At 40.0% G+C, this 21,686-nt stretch overlaps 2 protein-coding genes across 4 annotated transcripts in view; both read right to left on the bottom strand.

The window, feature by feature from the left end:
• The window catches only part of HSD17B3 (hydroxysteroid 17-beta dehydrogenase 3), a 49,748-nt gene extending 41,714 nt beyond the window's left edge, over positions 1-8,034 (bottom strand). The window contains exons 1-2 of one of the 2 annotated variants that reach the window (XM_045562730.1): positions 7,839-8,034; positions 4,979-5,025 (exon numbers count right to left, since the gene is read on the bottom strand). In XM_045562730.1, coding sequence (XP_045418686.1) covers positions 4,979-5,025; positions 7,839-7,992 — 201 coding nt within the window. In that variant the 5' untranslated portion in view covers positions 7,993-8,034. The remainder of the gene's footprint in view (positions 1-4,978; positions 5,026-7,838) is intronic. The other variant, XM_045562731.1, reaches the window with a different exon arrangement.
• Positions 8,035-18,550: 10,516 nt separating this feature from the next.
• Positions 18,551-21,686, bottom strand: part of SLC35D2 (solute carrier family 35 member D2) — a 45,240-nt gene continuing 42,104 nt past the window's right edge. For both annotated transcript variants that reach the window (XM_045562728.1, XM_045562729.1), the window contains 3 exons: positions 20,975-21,053; positions 19,900-19,982; positions 18,551-19,202 (listed from right to left, as the gene is read on the bottom strand). In XM_045562728.1, coding sequence (XP_045418684.1) covers positions 19,100-19,202; positions 19,900-19,982; positions 20,975-21,053 — 265 coding nt within the window. In that variant the 3' untranslated portion in view covers positions 18,551-19,099. The remainder of the gene's footprint in view (positions 19,203-19,899; positions 19,983-20,974; positions 21,054-21,686) is intronic.

The raw sequence follows: 21,686 nt of genomic DNA, 5'->3' as shown, positions 1-21,686 counted from the left end.
AGATGACACAGATGTCAGCATTATCTGACAAGATTTTAAAGCATAAAAATGCTTCAACAAGCCATTATGAACACATGAAAAACAAATGGAAAATATAGAAAGTTTCAGCAAAGAAGCAGAAGATGGGCCGGGCGTGGTGGCTCACACCTGTAATCCTAGCCCTCTGGGAGGCCGAGGCGGGTGGATCGCTCGAGGTCAGGAGTTTGAGACCAGCCTGAGTGAGACCTTGTCTCTACTAAAGGTGGAAATAAATTATCTGGACAACTAAAAGTATATATAGAAAAAATTAGCCAGGCACGGTGGCACATGCCTGTAGTCCCAGCTACTCAGGAGGCTGAGGCAGTAGGATCGCTTGAGCCCAGGAGTTTGAGGTTGCTGTGAGCTAGGCTGACGCCACGGCACTCACTCTAGCCCAGGCAACAAAGTGAGACTCTGTCTCAAAAAATAAATAAATAAAATAAACAGAAGATGGAAAGAAGAATCAAATGAACATTTTAGAACTGAAAAATATAATAACCAAAGTAAAAAGTGCAATGGGTGGGATTAATAGCAGAATGAAGGGGATGAAGAAAAGAATCTGTGAACTTGAAGACAAGTTACCCAATCTGAGCAACAGAGAAAAAAATACACCAAAAAAGGGAACAGAATCTCAGGGATCCATTGGATTATGAAAAAAAAAAACCTAACATGCATGTCATTGGGGTGTCAGGAGAGAAAGTGCAGGGCTGAAACAGTATTCAAAGTTTTCCAAACTTGTGAAAAGATATAAACTTATAGATTCAAGAGGCTGAGTGAACCTCAAACAGGATAAAGCCAAAGAAATCCATGCCAAGAAACATTTAACCAAACTTTTGAAAACTAAAGACAAAGAAAAATATCTTGAAAGCAGCGAGAGAAATAATACTTTATTTATTGGGGAAAAGCAATCCAAATAACATTGGATTTCTCATCAGAAACCATAGAGGCCAGAAGGAAGTGGCACAACATTTTTCAATTGCTAAAAGAAAAGGACTTTCACCTGCAAATCCTATATCCAGCAAAACTGTCCTTCAGGAATGAAGGGGAAATCATTCTTGAATAAAGAAAAACTAAGAGAAATTATAGCCAGCAAACCTACCCTAAAAGAATAGCTAAAGGAAGTTCTCCAAACAGAAATCAAGTGACAAAAGAAGGAATCTTGGAACATTGGGAAGGAAGAAAGAACAACAGAAAGAGAAAAAATACAGGTAAATATACTACATTTTCATTCTCTGTGATGGTTCATTTTATGTGTCAACTGGGCTAGCCCCTAGTACCCAGATATTTGGTCAAACATTGTTCTATGTGTTTCCATGGAGGTATTTTTTTAGATGAGATTAAACACTGAAATTAGTAGACTTTGCGTAAAGCATATTTTCCTCTATAATGTAGGTAAGCCTCACCTAATCAGCTGAAAGCCTTAATGAAACAAGATTGACCTTCCTGGACGAAGAGGAAATTCTGCCAACAGACAGCCTTTGAATTTGAACTTAGCATTGGCTCTTCCCTGGGTCTCCAGCCTGCTAGCCCACCCTGCAGATTTTGGACATGCCAGCCTCCACCATCATGTGAGCCAAGTCCTTAAAATAAATATCTCTATCTCTCACACGTGTGCACTCTCTCTATGTATACATATATGTATATATAGAGAGAGACACACACTCATATACATACCCTTCAGGTTTCTCTGAAGAACCCTGACTAATACATTCTCAAAAAAGAAAAGGCACTATATATGAAAGGAAGCACTATTTATTCAATAAAAACAGTGAGTAACCTTAGAAAGCTTACTCTGTGTAAAGCATTTTGCCCACCTCATCCTGTTTTACCCTGACAAAAGCCCAGGTGAGACTGATGTCACCTCCAGCTCACGGATGTGGAAATTCAGCCAGCGAGCATCAGAGGCAGGGTTTGCACACACGTGTCTGATCCATTCCCACCTTGGTCTCTTAACCATTACAGTCCACAGCATCCCAGACTCCGAACTGCTTTCCTGGAAGCAGCAATTATTAGAGAGGAAAGAATGGGCTTTCTGGAAGGGAGAAAAGCCTGCATGAAGGAGAGGTTGGAAGCCCAGAAATGGTTTTACACAGCCTCAGAAAAGATCAAAGGGCAAAGAAGAAAAAGATCCCACAAGGAGAAGAGCACAGCAAGAATCAGTCCAGGACAGAACAGAAAGTTAGGACTTGAGGACTTTGGGGAGGTATCTTTTGTGCCAGTAAAGACACAGAAGCCCAGAAAGGATATGTAACTTGTCCAAAATCGTCAGACAGTGAATGTCAGAGCAAAGACTGGAACCCACAGCTGCCGACCTCCAGGCCATTGCTTTGTGACACGGTAGAGAAATGAGTGGCTAAGAAGAGCTTCCACATGGGGTCCCCTCTAAGGAGAAAGAAGAGTGTCTGAATCTTGAGCTATCAAGGGGACCACACGCAGGTCAGGTTAGCATGAATTTGAAGAAAGAATCTGGAAAACCAGAAAGAAGGAACATGAATTGTTCAACAATTCAGAGAACTTAGAGGTAAGGTGATTAATATTTTGGTCGATATTAGGGCTTTCCAGAAACCTAGTCTAAGCTGGGAAATTGTTATATTAAAAGTTATATAGTTTTAATGCAAACAGCTAGAAAGTTTTCCTTCTGATTTTTTGGGATGGAAGACACCTTGCTGTAAAAAGTGGTTGCTGGGTGGTGTCTCCAACCTCAACCCTCAAATATGACCACTCATCTTTCAAATGCTGGCCCCCACTGACCACCAGTAAGTTCCTGTATGCGATTAGGATGTCCACAGAGAAGAACTCTTTACCTTAAAATAAAAACACGGTTGAAGCAGAAGGTCAGTTAGCAAAAAGTCATCATCAGGGATGAAGGACGAGGGGGGCAGACCCAAAGGACTAGTGCAAGGAGCTTTTTTAACTGTCATGGTTTCGGTTTGTTAATATCCCCAAAGTTTCTATCAAGTGCCTCCAAGATGCCTTGCCCTGCCATTTCCCAGAAGTGGTTTTATTATGATGCAGGCCTTCAGGGACAAGAAACACTTCAGCACTATACTGTGGTTGAATGCAGTTTCCATATGAACTGAATGTTTTTCCCCCCTCACCAAATTTTATATGGTGAAATCCGAACCCCCAATTTGATGATATTTGGAGCTGGGGCCTTTGGGAGGTGATTAGATCACGAGGGCCAGGCCCCCAGGTTGGGATCTGTGCCCTTAGAAGGAGAAACACCAGAGAGCTTGCTTCCCTCTCTCTGCCCTCTGCCATGTGAGGGTACATGGAGAAGACGGCTGTCTGTAAACCAGGAAGGGAGTCCTCACCAGACACCAGATCTGTCGGCACCTTGATCTTGGACTTCCTGGCATCCAGAACTGTGAGACTTACATGTTTATTTAAGCCACCAGCTTATGGTAATTTGTTACAGCAACCTAAACTAAGACAACATCTCTCTCAGAAGGCGGTGTAAATTACTGTAACTTTAATGGAAAGCACAAAATCCTTAAATATGTTCACAACCTCTGACCCAGCAAGTCCAAGGAAAATAGCTCTGCTAATCGGGAGAGAAGCAGAAAAGTACATATATTTATTGCCAATTTTATGTAAAATGAGGAAAAATTAGAAAAAGTTAAAATTTCCAACCAGAAAATGGCTAAATTATGGGCCATCCATTTGATAGAATATTATGTTGCCATTTAAAAATCATGTTTTTGACATAAGAAAATGCTCACAACCAAATGTAACATTTAAAAAATAATGGTATACTAATATGGGATTTGAGATAAATTTGGGAGAAATTGCTAGGTTTCAAATATCTTTCTCTTCAGAAATATGGTATTTTTCTCCCTTATTCAGAATGTCTCTTATATTTCTCAATGGAGTTTTATAGTTTTCTTTAAAAAGACTGGAAAATTTTATATTACGTGTGTTTCTGGGATTATTTTTCTGTTGTGAATAGAAATGCTTTCATTATATTAAAGGTGTTATTGATTTTTTTCTTCGTGACAGCTTTGTTGTCCCAGCTAGAGTGCACTGATGTCATCTTAGCTCATTACAGCCTCCAACTCCTTACCTCTAGCCATCCTCCTGCCTCAGCCTCCCGAGTAGCTGGGACTATAGGCACACACCACCACACCCGGCTAATTTTTTAATTTTTTGTAGTGACAGGGTCTTGCTATTACCCAGGCTGGTCTCGAACTCCTGGGCTCAAGAGACTCTCCTGACTCAGCCTCCCAAAGTGCTGAGATTACAAGTGTGAGCCACTGCACCTGATCAAGGTGTTATTGATTTTTTAGCAGCCATCCTGTTAGAATTTCTAGGATTCTTTGTATTCTTCTGTTACATTTGATATGGTTCTAGAGGTCAGTGTAATAGGCATGAGGAAGAAATGAAATATATAGAAACTCCAAGAAACAATATTTCATTAATGAAAATGTGAAATTTGTAATAATAATAGCATATAAAACTATATATGCTACAAAAGCATTTTTGAAAAGTATAACTATCTATTTATTTATCTATCTGCAGAGAAACAAGCCTGGAAGGAAATACCCAAAAATGCTAATCCTGTTACAGTGACTCTCAGCTCTATCAGATCTCTTTTTATAGAATATTTTGTAATATTCTATAGTCTTCTTGAGGTAAAAGTCATTGATAATGTCCTGCCTACACAAATGTTATTTTAAAAATTCAATATATGCCCTAGCTTAATGTAAAGGATATATAATAGGAAAGTAGTAAATAATGTTTTTAAAATTAGATTTAAGTGTGTAAAGACTTATGGCACAATTATACTAGAAAATACCAATGTCCCATAAATTTCCAAAACAATTTTTAAGGGGATATACCACCATCTTAAATGGATGTCTATTGCTTTTATACTCAGAAAAGTAGTGTTTAGGGTGGATGTCACATGACTGTAATGCATTCAATACGAAGGGTGGAGAAAGTCTCCAAGAAGACGACTCACCTCAAATGAGTATGCTTTCCCAATCCCATCTCCTGCTCCGGTGATCACTGCGAAAAGCAGGAGTGGGTTTAAATGACAGAATTCATCTTTACATTTTTCTTTCCCACTGGCTGTGTGTTCTTGCAAGCCTAGTCTCCAGCACATTTAATATTCCAAAGGAGCATTCTCTGCCCTGCCCTCCAACCCACTTCACCAGCTCATGACAACCTTCGCTAAACTCTCAAAATGATGCCTTTTTTTTTTTTTTTTTGGAGGGATTGGTGAGGCCGTGGAAAGCACATTCCAAAATGAAACAAAGAGCCTCAGCCAGGAAACATTTTATCCAGGCCCCATAAGGATTTAGATATAGTTAAGCCTTAACTCTACAAGGGCAAGTGTTGTTCCCTATTATCTCTCTACCCACCCGCTCATCTGTCATTGTAAGGACATTTCAAGGTTCTTTCTAAAAGTCAAGTTCTGCCTCTTCCCACCCTCACCCCACAGGACAGACAGCAGCAGTCAAAGCCTGTGGAAGTTAGGGAACATAGCAATGAGGAAAATAGAGAAATGCAAAAAGGGAATGCTGTGAAATCCAGGAACCCGAAGAATTTGTACCATCTCTTAATATACAACAATCAAACAGGTCTTCTAGTCCTTTTATATCCAACATTACACACATATTTAATGGTTGAGCTCTAAGATAAACCTCATAGGTGTATCACAATTTCAAAATTCACAATTCAGTATATATGTTCATACCCGCAATTTACTTTTACACCAACAATTAAAGGACATTGTTTTAAAAAATGTGAACAAAAGATACATTTAGCTTACTTGAAAGTGAGTACAAGCCAAGCTGTACAAGCTTCAAGCAGCACACTGACAGAAGCACCCTCATTTTAATAATTACCAAGGATTTTATCTGTTCATTTAGGAACTTTTAAGGGGATCGTGCATACTCTCTGTTCGTGTTGGTAGAAGGACTATACTCAGGGTTATCTCACGCATCACCTTCCTCTCCATTAGGGGAATCTTCAAGATCACCCACTAGAGGAACTATACTATGGTTAAGACAATAACATCAATAATGACTACTGGTAACTGTCAAGTGCTTACTTTCTACCACGTACTGTTTCAAGTGTTTTAGATGTATCATCTCATTTAATGTTCAAAACAAACTTATACTGCAGGAACCATTATTATCCTAAGTTTATAGATAAGGAAGCCAAGGGAGGGAAAGTTCTTAACTTGATCAAGGTCACACTGCTAAAATTGCTGACAGAGGGATTTGAACCCAAGCTGTCTGACTTTGGGGCCCCAAGTCTACAAAAATATACTAATGAAATTATTAAGAAATCAAGCACAGAGCTCAAGGTACTCTATCTGAGGAGTTTAAAGATTTAGTCACTAGTAATTGGACTTTCTTTTCGCCCCCACGCTTGAAATACATTATCTCCCTGATGTCTGCCTATACCCAAAGACATTCTATTCTGGCTAATGATTATTCTTGACTCATAAAAAGAGGTTAAAACTATGGTTTTTTACTTTGAGTCAACAAATGCTCCAAGTCTCTGGCCCCATTTGAACTTCTTTTGTAATGTGTGTTCTTACATGGGCTTTGCCCCACACAGATGCCCAGCGGCTGTTCAGAGCTCCGCGTCCACTCAGCACATAGGCATTTGAAACTGTGTGGAGTGGGGAGTTGGGATCCAGGACACTCAAGCTTATGTTGCTGAGCAAGTTCACTGCAGACAGCGTACTGCCCTAAGAGGCAAGAAATACACACACACACACACACACACACACACACACACACACACGCACGCACACTGCAAATGTAGGAAGCAACAGTTAAAAATCCATTTGTTATTCCAAACAATTTTTCATAGGGTAATGTTTTTTAAATTTCCATTGCTAAGTTTGTAAGTTTGCTAGGTTTAGCAAATAAGGATATAAAATGCCCAGTTAAATTCAAATTTCAGGTAAATTATGAATTTTTCAGTGTAAGTATGTCCCATACAATTTTGGGGCTAAACATACTAAAGAATTATTCCTTGTTTATTTGAAATTCAAATTTAGCTGGTATCCTGTATTTTATCTGGCAGCCCTATAAGGCTTACATACGAAGGGTTATAATCTTTACTGTTTAGCCTGGGTGGTATTTTTAAAGTCACTGAAAATTTTTTTAAGTCAGTGGATTTTTGTGTGTGTGTGTGCCCAACTTTAAAATATAAGCCCCTGTAAAGACCTTAGCATTTCATTCAAAGAGATGCCAAAACCATGACCTTATGCCCTTCACCTTAACCTTAATCATGGGGCTGAAATTCTGCATGGTGGTTCCAGTAGATAAATCCCTTTGGGAGGCAGCATTTAATTGACGCAAACCAGACCCAGATTTCATATAGAGATCTTTGTTGCCTTGATTCTGTAACACTCTTACTTCATAAAAGTGATTGGACCATTATTTTTTGATAAAGTGAATTAAAAGTATTTGAATTTTAAAATTTTGAAACACTCCTTAACAAAATGGAAGTGCTCTGGGCTTTTGCAAATCTGGATATGAGGACGCAAAAATTTTTGCATTATTTATTATTTGTATTATCAGAAAACCCCAAAAGGAAGACAACCCAGCTAGTGGGGCCAAAGACAATCACACAGATGAGAGTTAAGCAGCAACCTTCACTAGTTATTCTCCTGAAGCCCCACATCTTGTGTTTCAGAAAATTCTAATTTCACTCATGCTTTCTAATCCCCCAAATTAAAATCCCCTGAAAGAATTACATCTTTGCTCTCAAAGAGAAAAGATGCAATATCTCTTTTGAGATGTAAATAATAATAAGCAGGAATAACAACAGAACAAGATATGGAATGCTCCCCTTACCTGCCCACTGGCCCATTGACCGCAAGAAAGGTGTTGGCCAAACTTTCCAGAAGTTCAGTAAAACACATCTGAAGAATCTCATGCACTTCACCAGGCAGACCAGGCACACCAGCAACCCTACAAAAATGAAGAACGGCCCTAGAACTTCCTCCATGGCTGCACTGCGGCAGATGCTGTTTCAGACTCGTCCCTGGCCCACTCCACCCAATCTCCTCCCAGGAGTCACTGGGTGCATTCCATTAGGTTGGGGGCATTTAGATTAAAGTAACTTCTTTACACAAGCCTGTGATTCACAGCCTTTTGAATAAGGCTTTGTTACCATGGAGGAGCTGGTGAAGTAAAAGGTGGATATGAAGAAGGAAAAACAAACCTAGACAAATAAAAAATGGCAGCCCAAATTTCTCTCCCTGAATTTGGAAATAAAAAAGGATGCAAAATCCAAGTCAGTCACTCTTGTATTTAACAAATATTTATTGCCTGCCTACCAAGTGGGATCTGCCATTCAGGGCATTGGGAAAATAATAGTGACTAAGATGGGGTGTCTCCGTCTTGGAATTTAGATTCTGGTTCGAGAGACAGACAATGAGCAGATACATAAGATAATGTCAGATATAAGTGCTATAAAAAAAGCGCCATTGAGCAATGTGTTTGGGTGACTACTCAGGGAATACTTCAGAGAGGGTGTTCAGGAACAAATTCTGTGAAGAGGTGGCATTTTGAGTTGAAATCAGAATGAAAAGAAGGAGCCAACCCTGCAAAGATGAGGTTCTGGGCTGATGGAACAGCTTTTCCAAGGCCCTGAAATGAGAAAGATCGATGTATTTGAAGAGAAGAAAAGGCCAGAGGAGGAGGGTGGAGCCAGATGCTCTTGGTGAGGAGTTTGAACTTTTGTCTAAGAGCAACAGGAAACCATTCAGGAGGCTTAGGAAATAGAGTTGGATAATCTGAATTATACTTTGAAGAGGTCACTGGATGCTGAGAGACCTTTTGGGGGTGGGGATGGAGGGTGGGTGCACCAACCAAAGCAAGGAGCACGAGGAGACTCTGAAGTCACCCAGAAGGAATCCCAGGAGTCCTTAGCCCTCTCTCTTTTCAGTCTGTGCTTACTCCTCTGGTGACACTATCCAATCTTTTGACTTGCAGGACTCCCTGTATGCTGACGACTCCCAAATTTAGAACTTGGGCTGGTCCCCCTGGCTGGTTATCGAGACTTGTATACCTGTCTACTTGGTACCTCCATCGGAATGCCTCATTGCTGCTATAAATTTCTCATTATTTCTAAGCCTTTCTAGGACAAAACTAGGAAACATTTTTTTTTAAGTGAGTATACTTCATAAGTCATTCAAATGTGGGATTCTATGAGTTTTACTTAATAGCTTTCGTTTTATATTTGGATTGTTTTTCTCTGAAACTGAAAATCTTGATTCCTAACATCTATTTGTTTTTACCTCTGGGATGTGTATATATTTGTTTCTTTTGCTTTCAGTTTTTTTTTTTGTTTAGAGATTGCATCTTTTTTATTCTTTGTGAGTTAATTTTGTTTTATAAATGTGTAAAACATTTAGATGGCTCCAAAGTCAAATTTACAAAAGTACATTCAGAGAAGTCTTGTGCCTATCTTTGTGATCTGCACTCTATTCACTTCCTCTCTGTGTAGGCAGCCTTATACTTTTATTTAGATTTGGTTATTCGTCCATATTTTCATATACACATTCATATGAATATATTCACATACATGCACACACATATATACATGTGTCATTATACATAATCCAAATAGATGTATACATACACCCACACATACAACACATTTTTACCACCTCTCCGCCTGTTTTTTTCGATGAACAATAGTATTACATGCTTTCCTACACCTTGCTATTTTTTACTTAACAAAAATTCTGTATTCATACCATAGTATCATATAGAGCTATTCTTCTCTTTTTATTAATGTTTTGTCTACATCTACAAGATACTCTATTGTATGGGTGTACCATTTTCATTGAAACTCCTGTGCATAATATTTGGATTATTTCCAGTCTTTTGCTATTACAAATAATGCTGCAATGAATAGCCATGTGTGCTTACCCTGGAAGTAGAATTGCTGGGTCAGAGAGTAAATTCATATATCATTATGCTAGATATTGTCAAATTTTCCTTCATGTAGCATTCTTACTAACAATGTGTGCGGGTGTTTGTTTTCCCCCTGCCCTAGCAATAGAATATGCTGTCAAGCATTGGGATTTTTGCCATCCAATAGGAGAGAAATAGCATCCAATGTTGTTTTAATTTTAAATTATCTTATTAGTGAGGTTGAAGATATTTTTGTAAGTCTAAAGGCTATTTGCATCTTTTCCTGTGAATTTCTTCTTTCTATCTCATGCCCATTTTTCTGTGTAGTTTTGGTCTTTCCCTTCTCGGTATTTAGAGATTCTTTTGGAACTCTGATTAGACAGACATTAGACCTTCTCTCTCTATCCATCATGTCCCTGTTCATTGTCTCTCCAGATGTGTCTAATCATTGTTAAATCAGTCCACTGTGATTTTTATTTTAGTAATCTTAATTTCATTTCTTACATTTTTTTTCTCTTCTTTTTCAAAACTGAGGCTTTTTATTCTTATGGTTTTCTGTTCCATGCAGATATTTTTAATTTTGGCTTTCCTTATCTTAGCATAATTGTTTTATAATCTGACTTTAACAATTCCAATCAGCCTTTTTGTTGCTGTCAAGTCTTTCTGGTAGTTCTTACTCATGGTGCCCTGTGCCCTGTGCTTGGTAGTTCTCACCTATACACATTTCATTGTTCTTGGAAATTTCTCTGTGGGGTGTTATGATGAAGCTATGTTCCTCCACAGAGGATTTGAATTTGCTTCTACCAGGTGCCCAGAGGAACTTTCAATTCTAACTAAATTAAACTAAATTCATGGCTTGATTTTTTTAAACCCCTCGGGGGAAGTGAGTTGGTCTGCCAAGACACAGCACGCTGGCCTGTCCTAATGGAGTCACAGGATGGTTCTCTCACCATCTCCACCCACCACCAACTCTTCCACTCAGTGCCAAGGCTAATTTCCTTACTTTCCGGGAGCACGTTTCTTCTGGACCACCCTTACCCTGAGAATGTAAAAGCCTTTGGAAAGACCCCAGCTTTATGGAGTGATATTCTTCTGTTAGACTCTTCCTGACCTTCAGTTTCTATCCCCCTACCACCAACATTGAAACTCACACTCAGCCCGTCCAGCAAGGCAGAGCTGATACGGTTTCAGTGCCCAATTCTCCTCTCTGCATTGCTACTTTCTCTTACTCTGGAATTTTTGGCTATCTTGATAGATTTTGATGCTTCTAATAAGACTTTTAAGAATATCTCCTCTACCCACAAAAACATGAGTAAATCTCACATTTTTCTTGAGCAGAAGAAGCCAAACAGAAAATTGCGGTAATCATTATCTATCTTGCTAATATCCATGGTGTCTTGTGCCAGTGGTGAGAATGCGGAGGGATAAGGAAGAAGAGAACAGAGAACTACACCTTGCCAAACAAACTTGTGAATGTTCTAAGTTTAGGTTCCTTAAAAAGAGAGAATCTCACTTTCATTTGCATTTTATGTAAGTACATTATGGGAATAGATTGAAGAAAAACAAATGATAATATCATAGCTTGCTGATTAATTATATGGATTATTTATTTATTCAGTGAGTGTTTTTTGAGTACCCACTATGTACCAGGCCCACTTCTGTTCAATTTAGATTTTTTTAGAGCCAGATTTATGGCCTAAATTCTACTTTAGGAATCACAGTGTCTTTCTGTGCCAGAACCACTTAGAAGCCAAATGTTAACAAGGTTTTTTGTAGCAAGTTCTGCTAATGTTTCTCTCTCCTCTTTCAGGGCAATTCATTCTTATCTATGTTGAAAAATGTTTATTAAGCTAAGGTTCACCACAAAGAATAAACTGTGTACTTGAATCCAAAAAAGTAACCAGAGGAAAAAGACTTAAAGTGGTTTTGGAGACAGCAGAGCTGTGGTATCCCATTCAGGAGCCACTGGCCATATGTGGGTTATTTAAATTTAAATTTAATTTAAATTAATTTAAAATTCAGCTCCTCGTTTGGATTAGCCATCCCAGGTGCTCAATAGTCACATGTATTGAACGGCACAGATTTAAACACTTCCCTCAGTGCAGAAAGTTCTACTGAACAGTGCTGCTGAGAGCACTGCAAGCCATTTTGTCCTCAAGAGCTTACATTATCAGAATTTATGGACCAAGAGTCCCTCATTACTGAAAGTACAATATCCTAAAGGAATATTCATATTTAGAACATGGCATCTAGGACTTTACTGATACACTGAGTTAATGAACAGGGTTTTCTCAGATACTGGAGTGGAGGGAGGAGATGAAAAATATGACTGCATTTCTTATGTAACTCTTTTGCCCACTCTCCTAGATGAGTTCATAATTGAGATATAGAAGTACTCCTAAGTATGGATAATAAGGTAAGTTACAGTTAATATCATGCCTACAAAACACTATTCCTTTTCATAGACTTTCCTTTTCAGCACTTTGTTATTCCACTGCTCTGACCTTCATTGTTTCAGATGAGGAGTCAGTTTTTAATCTTACTGTTTTATATCAGTGTCTGGATGTGGATCTCTTTGTGTTTGTCTACGGAGTTTGTTGAGTTTTGTGGGTGTGCAGATTAATGTTTTTTTAATTAGATTTAGGAAATTTAACCCATTGTTTCTTTGATTTTTTTTCCTTTCTCATTATTCTCTCCTTCTGCTATTCCCATTATGCAAACATTGGTGCACTTTCTCTATTCATTTTTCTCTTCATTCTACTTTCTGTTCTTTGGATTGAATAATCTTTATTGATCTCTCCTTAAGTTCACTGATTCTTTCTTCTGAAAATTCGAATTTACTATTAAGCCCACCTAATAAATGTTTGGTTTGGTTTTGTACTTTTCAATTCCAGAATATCCATTTGGTTCTTTTTAAAAATATTAATACTATCTCAGGCCTGGCGTGGTGGCTCATGCCTGTAATCCTAGCACTCTCGGAGGCCAAGGCGGGTGGATCGTTTGAGCTCAGGAGTTCAAGACCAGCCTGAGCAAGAGTGACACCCTGTCTCCACTAAAAGTAGAAAGAAATTATCTGGCCAACTAAAAATATATATAGAAAAAATTAGCCAGGCATGGTGGCCCATGCCTGTAATCCCAGCTACTCGGGAGGCTGAGGCAGGAGGATCACTTAAGCCCAGGAGTTTGAGGTTGCTGTGAGCTAGGCTGATGCCATGGCACTCACTCTAGCCCAGGCAACAGAGCGAGACTCTGTCTCAAAAAAAAAAAAAAAAAGTTAGTACTATCTCATTATTGATTTCTCTATTTGATGAAACATTGTCTTCATACCTTACTTTACTTCTTTAATCACGTATCCTTTGCTTCTTCGAACATATTTATAATGACTACTTCGAAGTCTTTGTGAATATGCCATCTGGTCCTTCTCACAGACTGTTACTGGCTTTTATGGATCAGCCTTTTCCTGTTTCTTTGAATGTCTTGTAATTTTTTGCTGAAAACTGGACATTTTAGGTAATATATTGTAGCAACTCTGGATACTGATTCCCTTCCCCCTACCATGGGGCTTGTTTTTGTTGTTTGCTTATTTATTTTGTGACTTATCTGGACATTAGAATATTTTAATGAAGTCTATTTCCCCCTTCGGTGTCACTCGTTGGAGGATGAGGCTTTGAGTTGCCACTGTCACCAGGCAATGATATGGGCTTTAACAGGGCTCTCTTTGCCTCTTTCCCCATTTCTGTTTTAAGCTATCTGCTTCATTTGGTGTTGCACCCGGCCCATTAGGCCCCAATTACCAGTTGATTGCTCTATTGTTTTTGATAGTGGCCTGGGGCATAAATTGCTCAGCAGTCTGACCCAATTACATTCTAGCTGGGGTAGTTATGGAGGCTAGTCTTTGAGGTTTGTTCTGATCCCTTAAGAGCTCTTCTTAGCCGTGTGTTTCCCTAGTTCTCACCGGTGAACCAGCTGAACTATGATTTAGCTTTTTGCTCTTAATTAAGGGAAGCATTGTTTTCAAGAGAGCTCTTATGCATGAATTTTCCCCACGTTGTGTTTCAAATAACGTCAGTTCCCTTGGGCAGTGGTTTGGAGTTCTTTTTTTTTTTTTTAATGGACTTTGTATGAGTTTGGACTTTGTATAACTGGAATATTTGAGGGCACACAGCCCATATGAGACCACCCTCACTTCTGATGCCAGCTGCAAGTTTGAGGAGTTCACAAAACCAACTTCAGTTTCAATAATTTGGTAGGAGGACTCACAGACCTCACAGAAAGCTGTTACACTTGTGGTTATAGTTTATCACAAGGAAAGGATACAGATTAAAATCAGCCAACTAAAGGAAAGCATAGGACAGGGTCTGGGGAAGTACCAAATGTGGAGCTTCCATTGTCCTTTCTCCATGGAGTCAGGACACATTACCTTCCCAGCAACAATGTGTGACAATATGCATGGAGTATTGCCCACCAGGACACTTACCCATGCCTCAGTGTAGAGTTTTTATTGGAGCTCCAGATGATCTCAGTCTCTCGTCTCTAGAACCCCCAGGCATCACCCAAAGACCCCACCCTAAACCACACTGTTAGTCTTTCTGATGTGGCCAGCCCCCATCCAAAATCACTGTTAGACTATATCACAATATTCTAACAAGGGCCCTAAGCAAACAAAAACACTCCTATCAGACATATTCCAAAAAACTGAAGGCAAAGGCCAGACATCTTTTGGGGCAAGATTAAATTCTTTATTCTACAGACTGCCTCTTTCCCTCTGAGCCACCACCCTGAGCCAGCAGACCCTCTGAGAACCCTCTGCAAACCCTCTGAGCCACCACTCTGGGTGCTGGGCAGGGTGATAGCCTCTAGTCTTGTCATCTTGCCTCTTTCTGGCATGGGCCCTCTGCCATACAAGCAAGCTGGAGCAAGGGTGATTGGGAGTCCAGTATTCTTGGCCTACTGTACCTGAGGTAGAGCCCCCATTTTATGGAAAGGGGCTTGGTAGAGGAAGCCCCTGTCCCCTCAGCTACATTCACCAAGAATGGAACATCTTCAACTTAGAAGAATGAGTTCTGGTAGCCTGCCCTTCCCAGTCAATATTGGTAACCCTTGACTGGGAACTGGGAAGAGAATTAGCCCCACCTTCTTGGCCTCACCTCCTGAGGTGAAGCCTCCATCATGCTGAGCTGGGGGAGGGGACAGAGAGAGAGTGGGTCAAATCTCAAAGGACACAGACTCTTACTGTTCTTAGCAAGTTTTAGCAGGTTTACTTGAATCAGTATTTCTTCATTTGCTATATGCCCTTACAATTTCCAGAGACTTTAAATGGTTGTCTTTTTATAGTTTTCATCAGCTTTGCTTGTTTCACTGGAGAACAAATCCACAGAGCTCCTCATGCTGCTGTTCCACCTTTTCATAGGCTTTTAACATTACACTCCAGGTAAGCAGTCACAGTGTCTGAAGAACAGGGCTCTGTGCTGTGACAGAACTGGGGATCCACATCTCCCTTCTGACGTTTGAACAAGGAGGAGATGGCAGTGACGCCTAGTTGCCCTATCCTACTCTCTCTCTCTCTCTCTCTCCTCTCTCTCTGGCCCTCCAGCTGCAGACACCGGCCACTACGGGTTGGAGGATGACCCCCATCAGGGGGCAGATGCTAAAATCTCCCTGGGCTCATCTGCACCTATTCAAGGAGCAAACCTCCACTGACACAAAGGCCAAAAAGGCAACAATTTCCTGAGAGAACATATTAATCTTGAATTGTTTCTATCCCTCTAAGGCAGTATCATAGACCACACTTGAAGGCTAGTGATGGCCTCCTTCTTTGAATAGTTTTTAAATGCATAAAATAAAATACATAGAACTGTAAAGGAAACCAATTACAAAAAAGTTATCCAATATTTTCTAATGCAATGTACTGAAACTATGCTTCTTTATAAACATATTAAAATAACAACAATTAATGGAGAGTCTAATCAGAATAATGAACAGGAGATAAATAATTTTTACTTAAAAATTATGATGTGCTATGAAAATATCTTTAATTCATTGGTAGCAAAGTCAGAAGTACAGCTACTACTACTCTGGGTTCACCTACATTCAAATGAAGAAATGCTAAATTTTGGTTAAAGATTAGAGAAAACCCAAATGTATTCTTTCCCCATCGAAGTTCAGACTACTAGATTCTATCTGTGAACCTCAAGTTAAGAACCCCTGCTACTCAACATATGGTCTGGACCAGTAGCTTGGGCTATGTGGTGCTTCTCAAATCACCTGGGTTAAAATTCAGATGCTGATTCAGTGCATGTACCCTGAGATTCTGCATTTCTAACAAGCCCTCAGTTAGTGATGCTGCTGGGGGTACAGAGACCACACATTGCAGACAGAAGGTTCTGGGGCTTATCATGGTGACAACTTTAACACGGAATGAGGTAAGAGTCGGAAGGCACACAGATGGTATTTCCTGACTCTAAAGTCTCCAGGAATGGCTTGGAGTTTTCTGGCTTCATCCTAAAGGGGCACGCTTTCCTCTTCCATAAGCTTCAGTATCCAATGACAGAAAGGAAACTTGGATGGAGATTCACAGCTGCTGGGCACCCTGTTTCCTGAAACCTACCATGGAGCAGCAGCTACTGGTCAGGTAAGTTGACCACTTTTGGCAAGTCCCAGCACACAAAATGTATGCATAAGTACACATGTCCATTCACAGAAAATAACAATGACTCACAAGTCCAAGTAACCAAGCCTTAAAAGTGGAAGTGATAGTGCAAAAGGAAAAAATAAAGACTTTGAAATTATTGACAAATGTACCTTCACTACTTTCCTCTGGGCATAAAAAGCATATTTAAAACAGCTCTTCTCTAAACTAGGTCCTATTCTTTAAGCAAACTCAAGTTGTCAAAAAATTTCAGTGCCCCTGAACTTGAGATATATTATATGGAAAAATATTAAAACAATAGAAAAAAGCTCCAGTTAATAAGTGGTGTGACTGTTATTTGCAGTATGATAGCCAGAAGTATGCAAAATATAATATCAAAATAAAATTAAACTGATTTTCTTTGCCCCATCCAGTAGTGGTTTTTACAATGTTTTTAGTAGGGGGAAAAAAATCTGGAGACCTGGGTCTTTGGGCTACATTTCTTCCTCAGCCTCTCTGAGGCTTACAGATCCCTTCCGTACATTTCTATATCCAGCACCCGCAACTGACTTCGATTCAAAAGCCCACCTGGAGCTCCCTTCAACACCACACCTTCCCGACTGCGTTCTTCATTGGTGTAGCAAAAATCACAACTTTCAATCCAGCTACAGGGGCTGCTGGGCTGTTCTTAGGGTGCCCTCTGCCGACCACACATGGGAGGAGGACGAAAAGTCCTAAAACACAAACATCTTTTTTTTTAAGAATTCCAAGAATCAAAATTAGAGGTTAAAAAAAACTGGAAGGAAAAAAAAAGTTTTTGTTTGTTTTCCTTAGCGTTTTTGGTCTCTGGGTTTCAGAAAGAATGTGGATGATGCAACAGGAGGTAGTTATATAATTATATTTTGGGATAGCCAAGGTCACACTCCAGAATCCTTTTAAAAGTATACTGAAACAGTAAAGAATTCTTACAACTCAACAACAAACAAAAATTTGATTAAGAAATGGGCAGAGGACTTGAATAGATATTTCTCTAAAGATGGTAAACAAATGGTCAACAAATACATGAAAAAATGCTCAATATCACTAATTGATTAGTTAAGAAAATGCAAATCAAAACCAAAACACAGCCAAGCATGGTGGTTTGCACGTGTCTTCCCAGCTACTAGAGAGGCTGAGGTGGGAGGATCACTTGAGCTCAGAGTTAAGAGTACATACAGCCTGGAAAACATGGAGAGACCCTGTCTCTGGAAAAAAAAAATTTTTTTTTAATAAAAATAAATATGATGGCCACTACAAAAAAAAAAACAAGTTTTACTGAGGATATGGAGAAATTGGAACCTTTGATGATGGATATTTAAAATGGTACAGCCACTATGGAAAACAGTATAGCAGTTCCTCAAAAAATTAAAAAAGAATTACCATATGATCCAGCAATTCCATTTCTAGGTATATATCCAACAAAAATGAAAAGCAAGATCTTGAAGAGGTATTTGCACACCCATACTCATAACAGCATTATTCACAGGAGCCAACCGGGAGGCCACACAATGGGCAAAGTGACTTGTGAAGGTTCCCAGAGATTAACAGTACAATAGACTAGTCAGTCTGGCTCCCGACTCCCAGACTCTGGCTCTGCCCTGCACTCCAACCCCTATGGGGTCAGCCTAATTCCTGGTGGGGAGGGTAAAGGATCCCCTATCCAGTCAGGGCACCTTCCCATATACCACCCTCCGTGAAGGGGGCTGGCCTTTGAGGACATCATGCACCTTTGGTCAAAGCCCCCTGAAGGAACCTGGAGGGAAATGAGGAGCAATACAGAGATGAGCCACTGAAATGTTAACAGGGTAAACCTTGAATATTTCTCTTCCGTTGAGTTCCTTTGTAATTTTTCCCAGCATGAGTCATAAAAGCAGTGTCCAACTATCCCTTCAAGATGGACTATTCCTCTCCATTGTGAATAACTGACTTCCTGTCTTCTGCCTGCTTACAATAACATCACAGTGTGAGGCACACATAGAAATGATGTTTTATTTTACTTTGATGATTAGGAAAAGATATCAACATAGCTTACATTAAAGCTAAAAAATAACTTTACTGGCAGTTAACTGGCTAACTTTATTAAAATAAAGACATGTCTGTTTAAACTGAAACAAACTGTTCTCACTGGTGCTGTGCTTTGGCTGGGGCCTTTGAACAGGCCAAGGTGCTGATAAGGAAATAGTTACCATTAAAACATTGACCTTCTCTTCAGCGTGTGGCACTGCGACAAGGGGCCACATGGGTCTGTAGGTGAGCGCTCAGCATGCTACCTACCAAGTCCCAGTGGCTTATTTTGAGAAGATTCACTTTCTGCCGGTAAGGTTTTGCACAAATACATTTCTCAGGGCCAATGATGGCTCACTGTGCGGTGCGTGTGAGGTAGACATTTTGCAGACATTCCCATTTGTGCTTCACCCAAAGGGTGCAAGTACCAAGTTTGAAATCTCTGGCTTCACATCCCTACTGGGGATCCCCCCACCACGTGTCCCCAGTCTCAAATCGGTCTGTAATTCTGCACCAGACTCTAGCTCTTCAAATCTGAAGGGATGTCTTCTTTATCCACAGGTTGCTGAGGTTTGAACTGGCTGCTTAGTGTTAAAAAGGAATATCTCAATCCCCCAGCCATGCTGAAAGGAGAAAAAAAAAAGTGAAAATAAATAACTGGGAATTTTATAGGCGCTCCCACCAGCAGTTGCTGACATTTTTATCAATACAGTCAGCTTCATCTGGAATGCATCATTCAGATCTGTTCTTTTTCTCAGATTTGTGGATTACTTGGTGAGAATTTCCCCTCTTATTTACAAAACCTTTGAGGGGCACAAAAAAAGTAATCAAATCCAATACAGAACCCTGGAGAGAAATAATAATCACTTGGTTTTTACTGAATAAACTATGTACCATTATTCTTAAATAGCATCCCGTATCTGGGACCCCAAAATGCCTCTCCAAAGTGTCTCAGTCAATCCTCACAGCATCCTTAGCATGTGGCATTTTGACAGAGCACGAGTTTAATGAGACCCACGTGGCCAGAGGAAGACAGATAACTTAGGGGACCTTTCTGTGAGGAAGACAGATGAATTAAATTCAGATCTCAGCCCCATGAGTTTTCATTACCTGTGTCCCCATGGCTCCATGTGAGGAAAGATGTCACAAAAAACAGATGAACTAAGTGACTGAAGTAAAATTCTTTAGAAGCCACAATGTCAAAACACCTCTTGGCTTAAAATGTTAAATTTCTCTTTGCTCTTTTGCTTATTACATATTAATCAGACTATTTAAACTCCTTATTTTGCTAAAATGAGTTCACTTAAAAATCCCACTCACCAAATATTTAACCCTACAAAGTTTAACACGGAGAAAACGTAGTCTCCACCAACTAACATCCCGATGTAGGCAACGGATACATTCTGCAGAAAAAGAGAGATTAGTCAATTTAAAAGTAAAGCATTTGGGGAAAATACATATACATAAGGAAACCTGATACTAGACGTTTTTGTTACTTTGCATAGAGACCTGTACATAGTAGATGTTCAGAGTGTTGAATAAATGAATTAAAAAATTACATATGGCTTTATAAAGAAGTGAAGTTATGGTATGTCAATAACAGAAAACTGCATTATTCATCCCCTCCCCTGACAAACCATTCCTATTAGTACACAGGCAGAAGATGGAAGAGTTGGGTTGTAATCAGCTCGCCAGATCCTAGCTCTTCAACCATCATTGGGTGGGGAAGTTTAATCATAGTGACTCTAAACTTGAACAGAGCAGTGACATCTAATAAATTCCACACAGTGCTCTGCCCAGCGCATTCTAGGAGCACTCTGGGCAGCCAAAGGATGGTGAACTGTTGGAGCAGGCAGTTTTGCTCACTCAAAGACTCCATGTGAACAGAAAAACAAAGTAAGTGTAGAACAGAATTCAGAACACCTCCACCCCCTATTCAACCATATGTGTGCGTGTGTGTGTTCAAACATACATGTTCGTTACAATTGAGCATATACCTAGATGGAAAACAGTTCTTCACAAGGTTTCCATTTCTTAGTGGGCAGGTTCTCCCAGAAAACCAAATCATAGATGAAAAGGCATCTTGGTGATCGGTGATATCTGGATTTTTTTTTTCAGCTTTTTACTTCATTTTCTCAGACCATCCCCTCCCAGCCACCCCTAATTTAAAAGTTACCATTTGTCTCTTCTCTTTAAATTAGCAAGTTGTCCCTCTGTTCTGCGCAATAGGAGACTAGGAGAGGGTTCACCCAGACCCATCTGAAAATGTCACCGCCTTCCTTCTTACTTATTACACAACTGACAACAACAAAATCAAACTCAGTGTCTATCGGAAAGTTTGGCTTCACAGTCAATTCCCGACTCAGTGGTTCCTTCCAAGGCTCCGTCCACTTACCTTGATAGCTCCGACCACCGCGGTGGTCAGGGCCGAGTTGTAATAGCTGCACAGGACCGTGGAGTACATCAGGAGAAACCTAAGGCGAGGGAGCAAACGCCTGAGTGTGCGCCTGACTGCGCTGGGTGAGAGTAACAGGTTAAGAATATCAGCAAGTGACCCACAGAAAGCCCTTCAAGCAAATAAAAAGAAACACGTATCATCAGGCTTCTATAACCCCCACCTCAAGACACCTTGTTACTCAGTCTTATTACCAAACAGTGGGCCGACTGTGCATTAGCTAAACCTACCCAAGGTATCCTTCTCGGCTTCTCTGTCCATTTCCCATTAGTGTTTCCACAAAATGGGGGAGAGGAGAATGAGATTTCTTTATTGACCTGAAATCTTTCCTTTTACATCCATGTTACAACAGTGGTTTTTAATCCTCTCTGTGCACTGGAATCACCTGCTGCACGTTTAACACACAATGTTGCCCGGCAGAGGTTCTCATTCAGTTGGTTGGAGCTGTGGCCCTGGCCATACGAGATAGAAAAGCTCCACGGGTTGTAACGTGGTTGTAATGCGCCACCAGCGCTGAGGGCTGCTGGCTGGTGTTAGCAGGGCAAAATCAGCTGGACCATCGCTAGCGTTGCACAAAGGAGATGGAAATTAATGGATTCCACGTGTCAATAACACTCCTGTACCGTATTTCCAAAGTTAATTCAGGCATTTA

The sequence above is a fragment of the Lemur catta genome, chromosome 10 (assembly GCF_020740605.2).
Source record: "Lemur catta isolate mLemCat1 chromosome 10, mLemCat1.pri, whole genome shotgun sequence".
Taxonomy (NCBI): domain Eukaryota; kingdom Metazoa; phylum Chordata; class Mammalia; order Primates; family Lemuridae; genus Lemur; species Lemur catta.
This window is presented reverse-complemented; position numbering and strand designations above follow the sequence as displayed.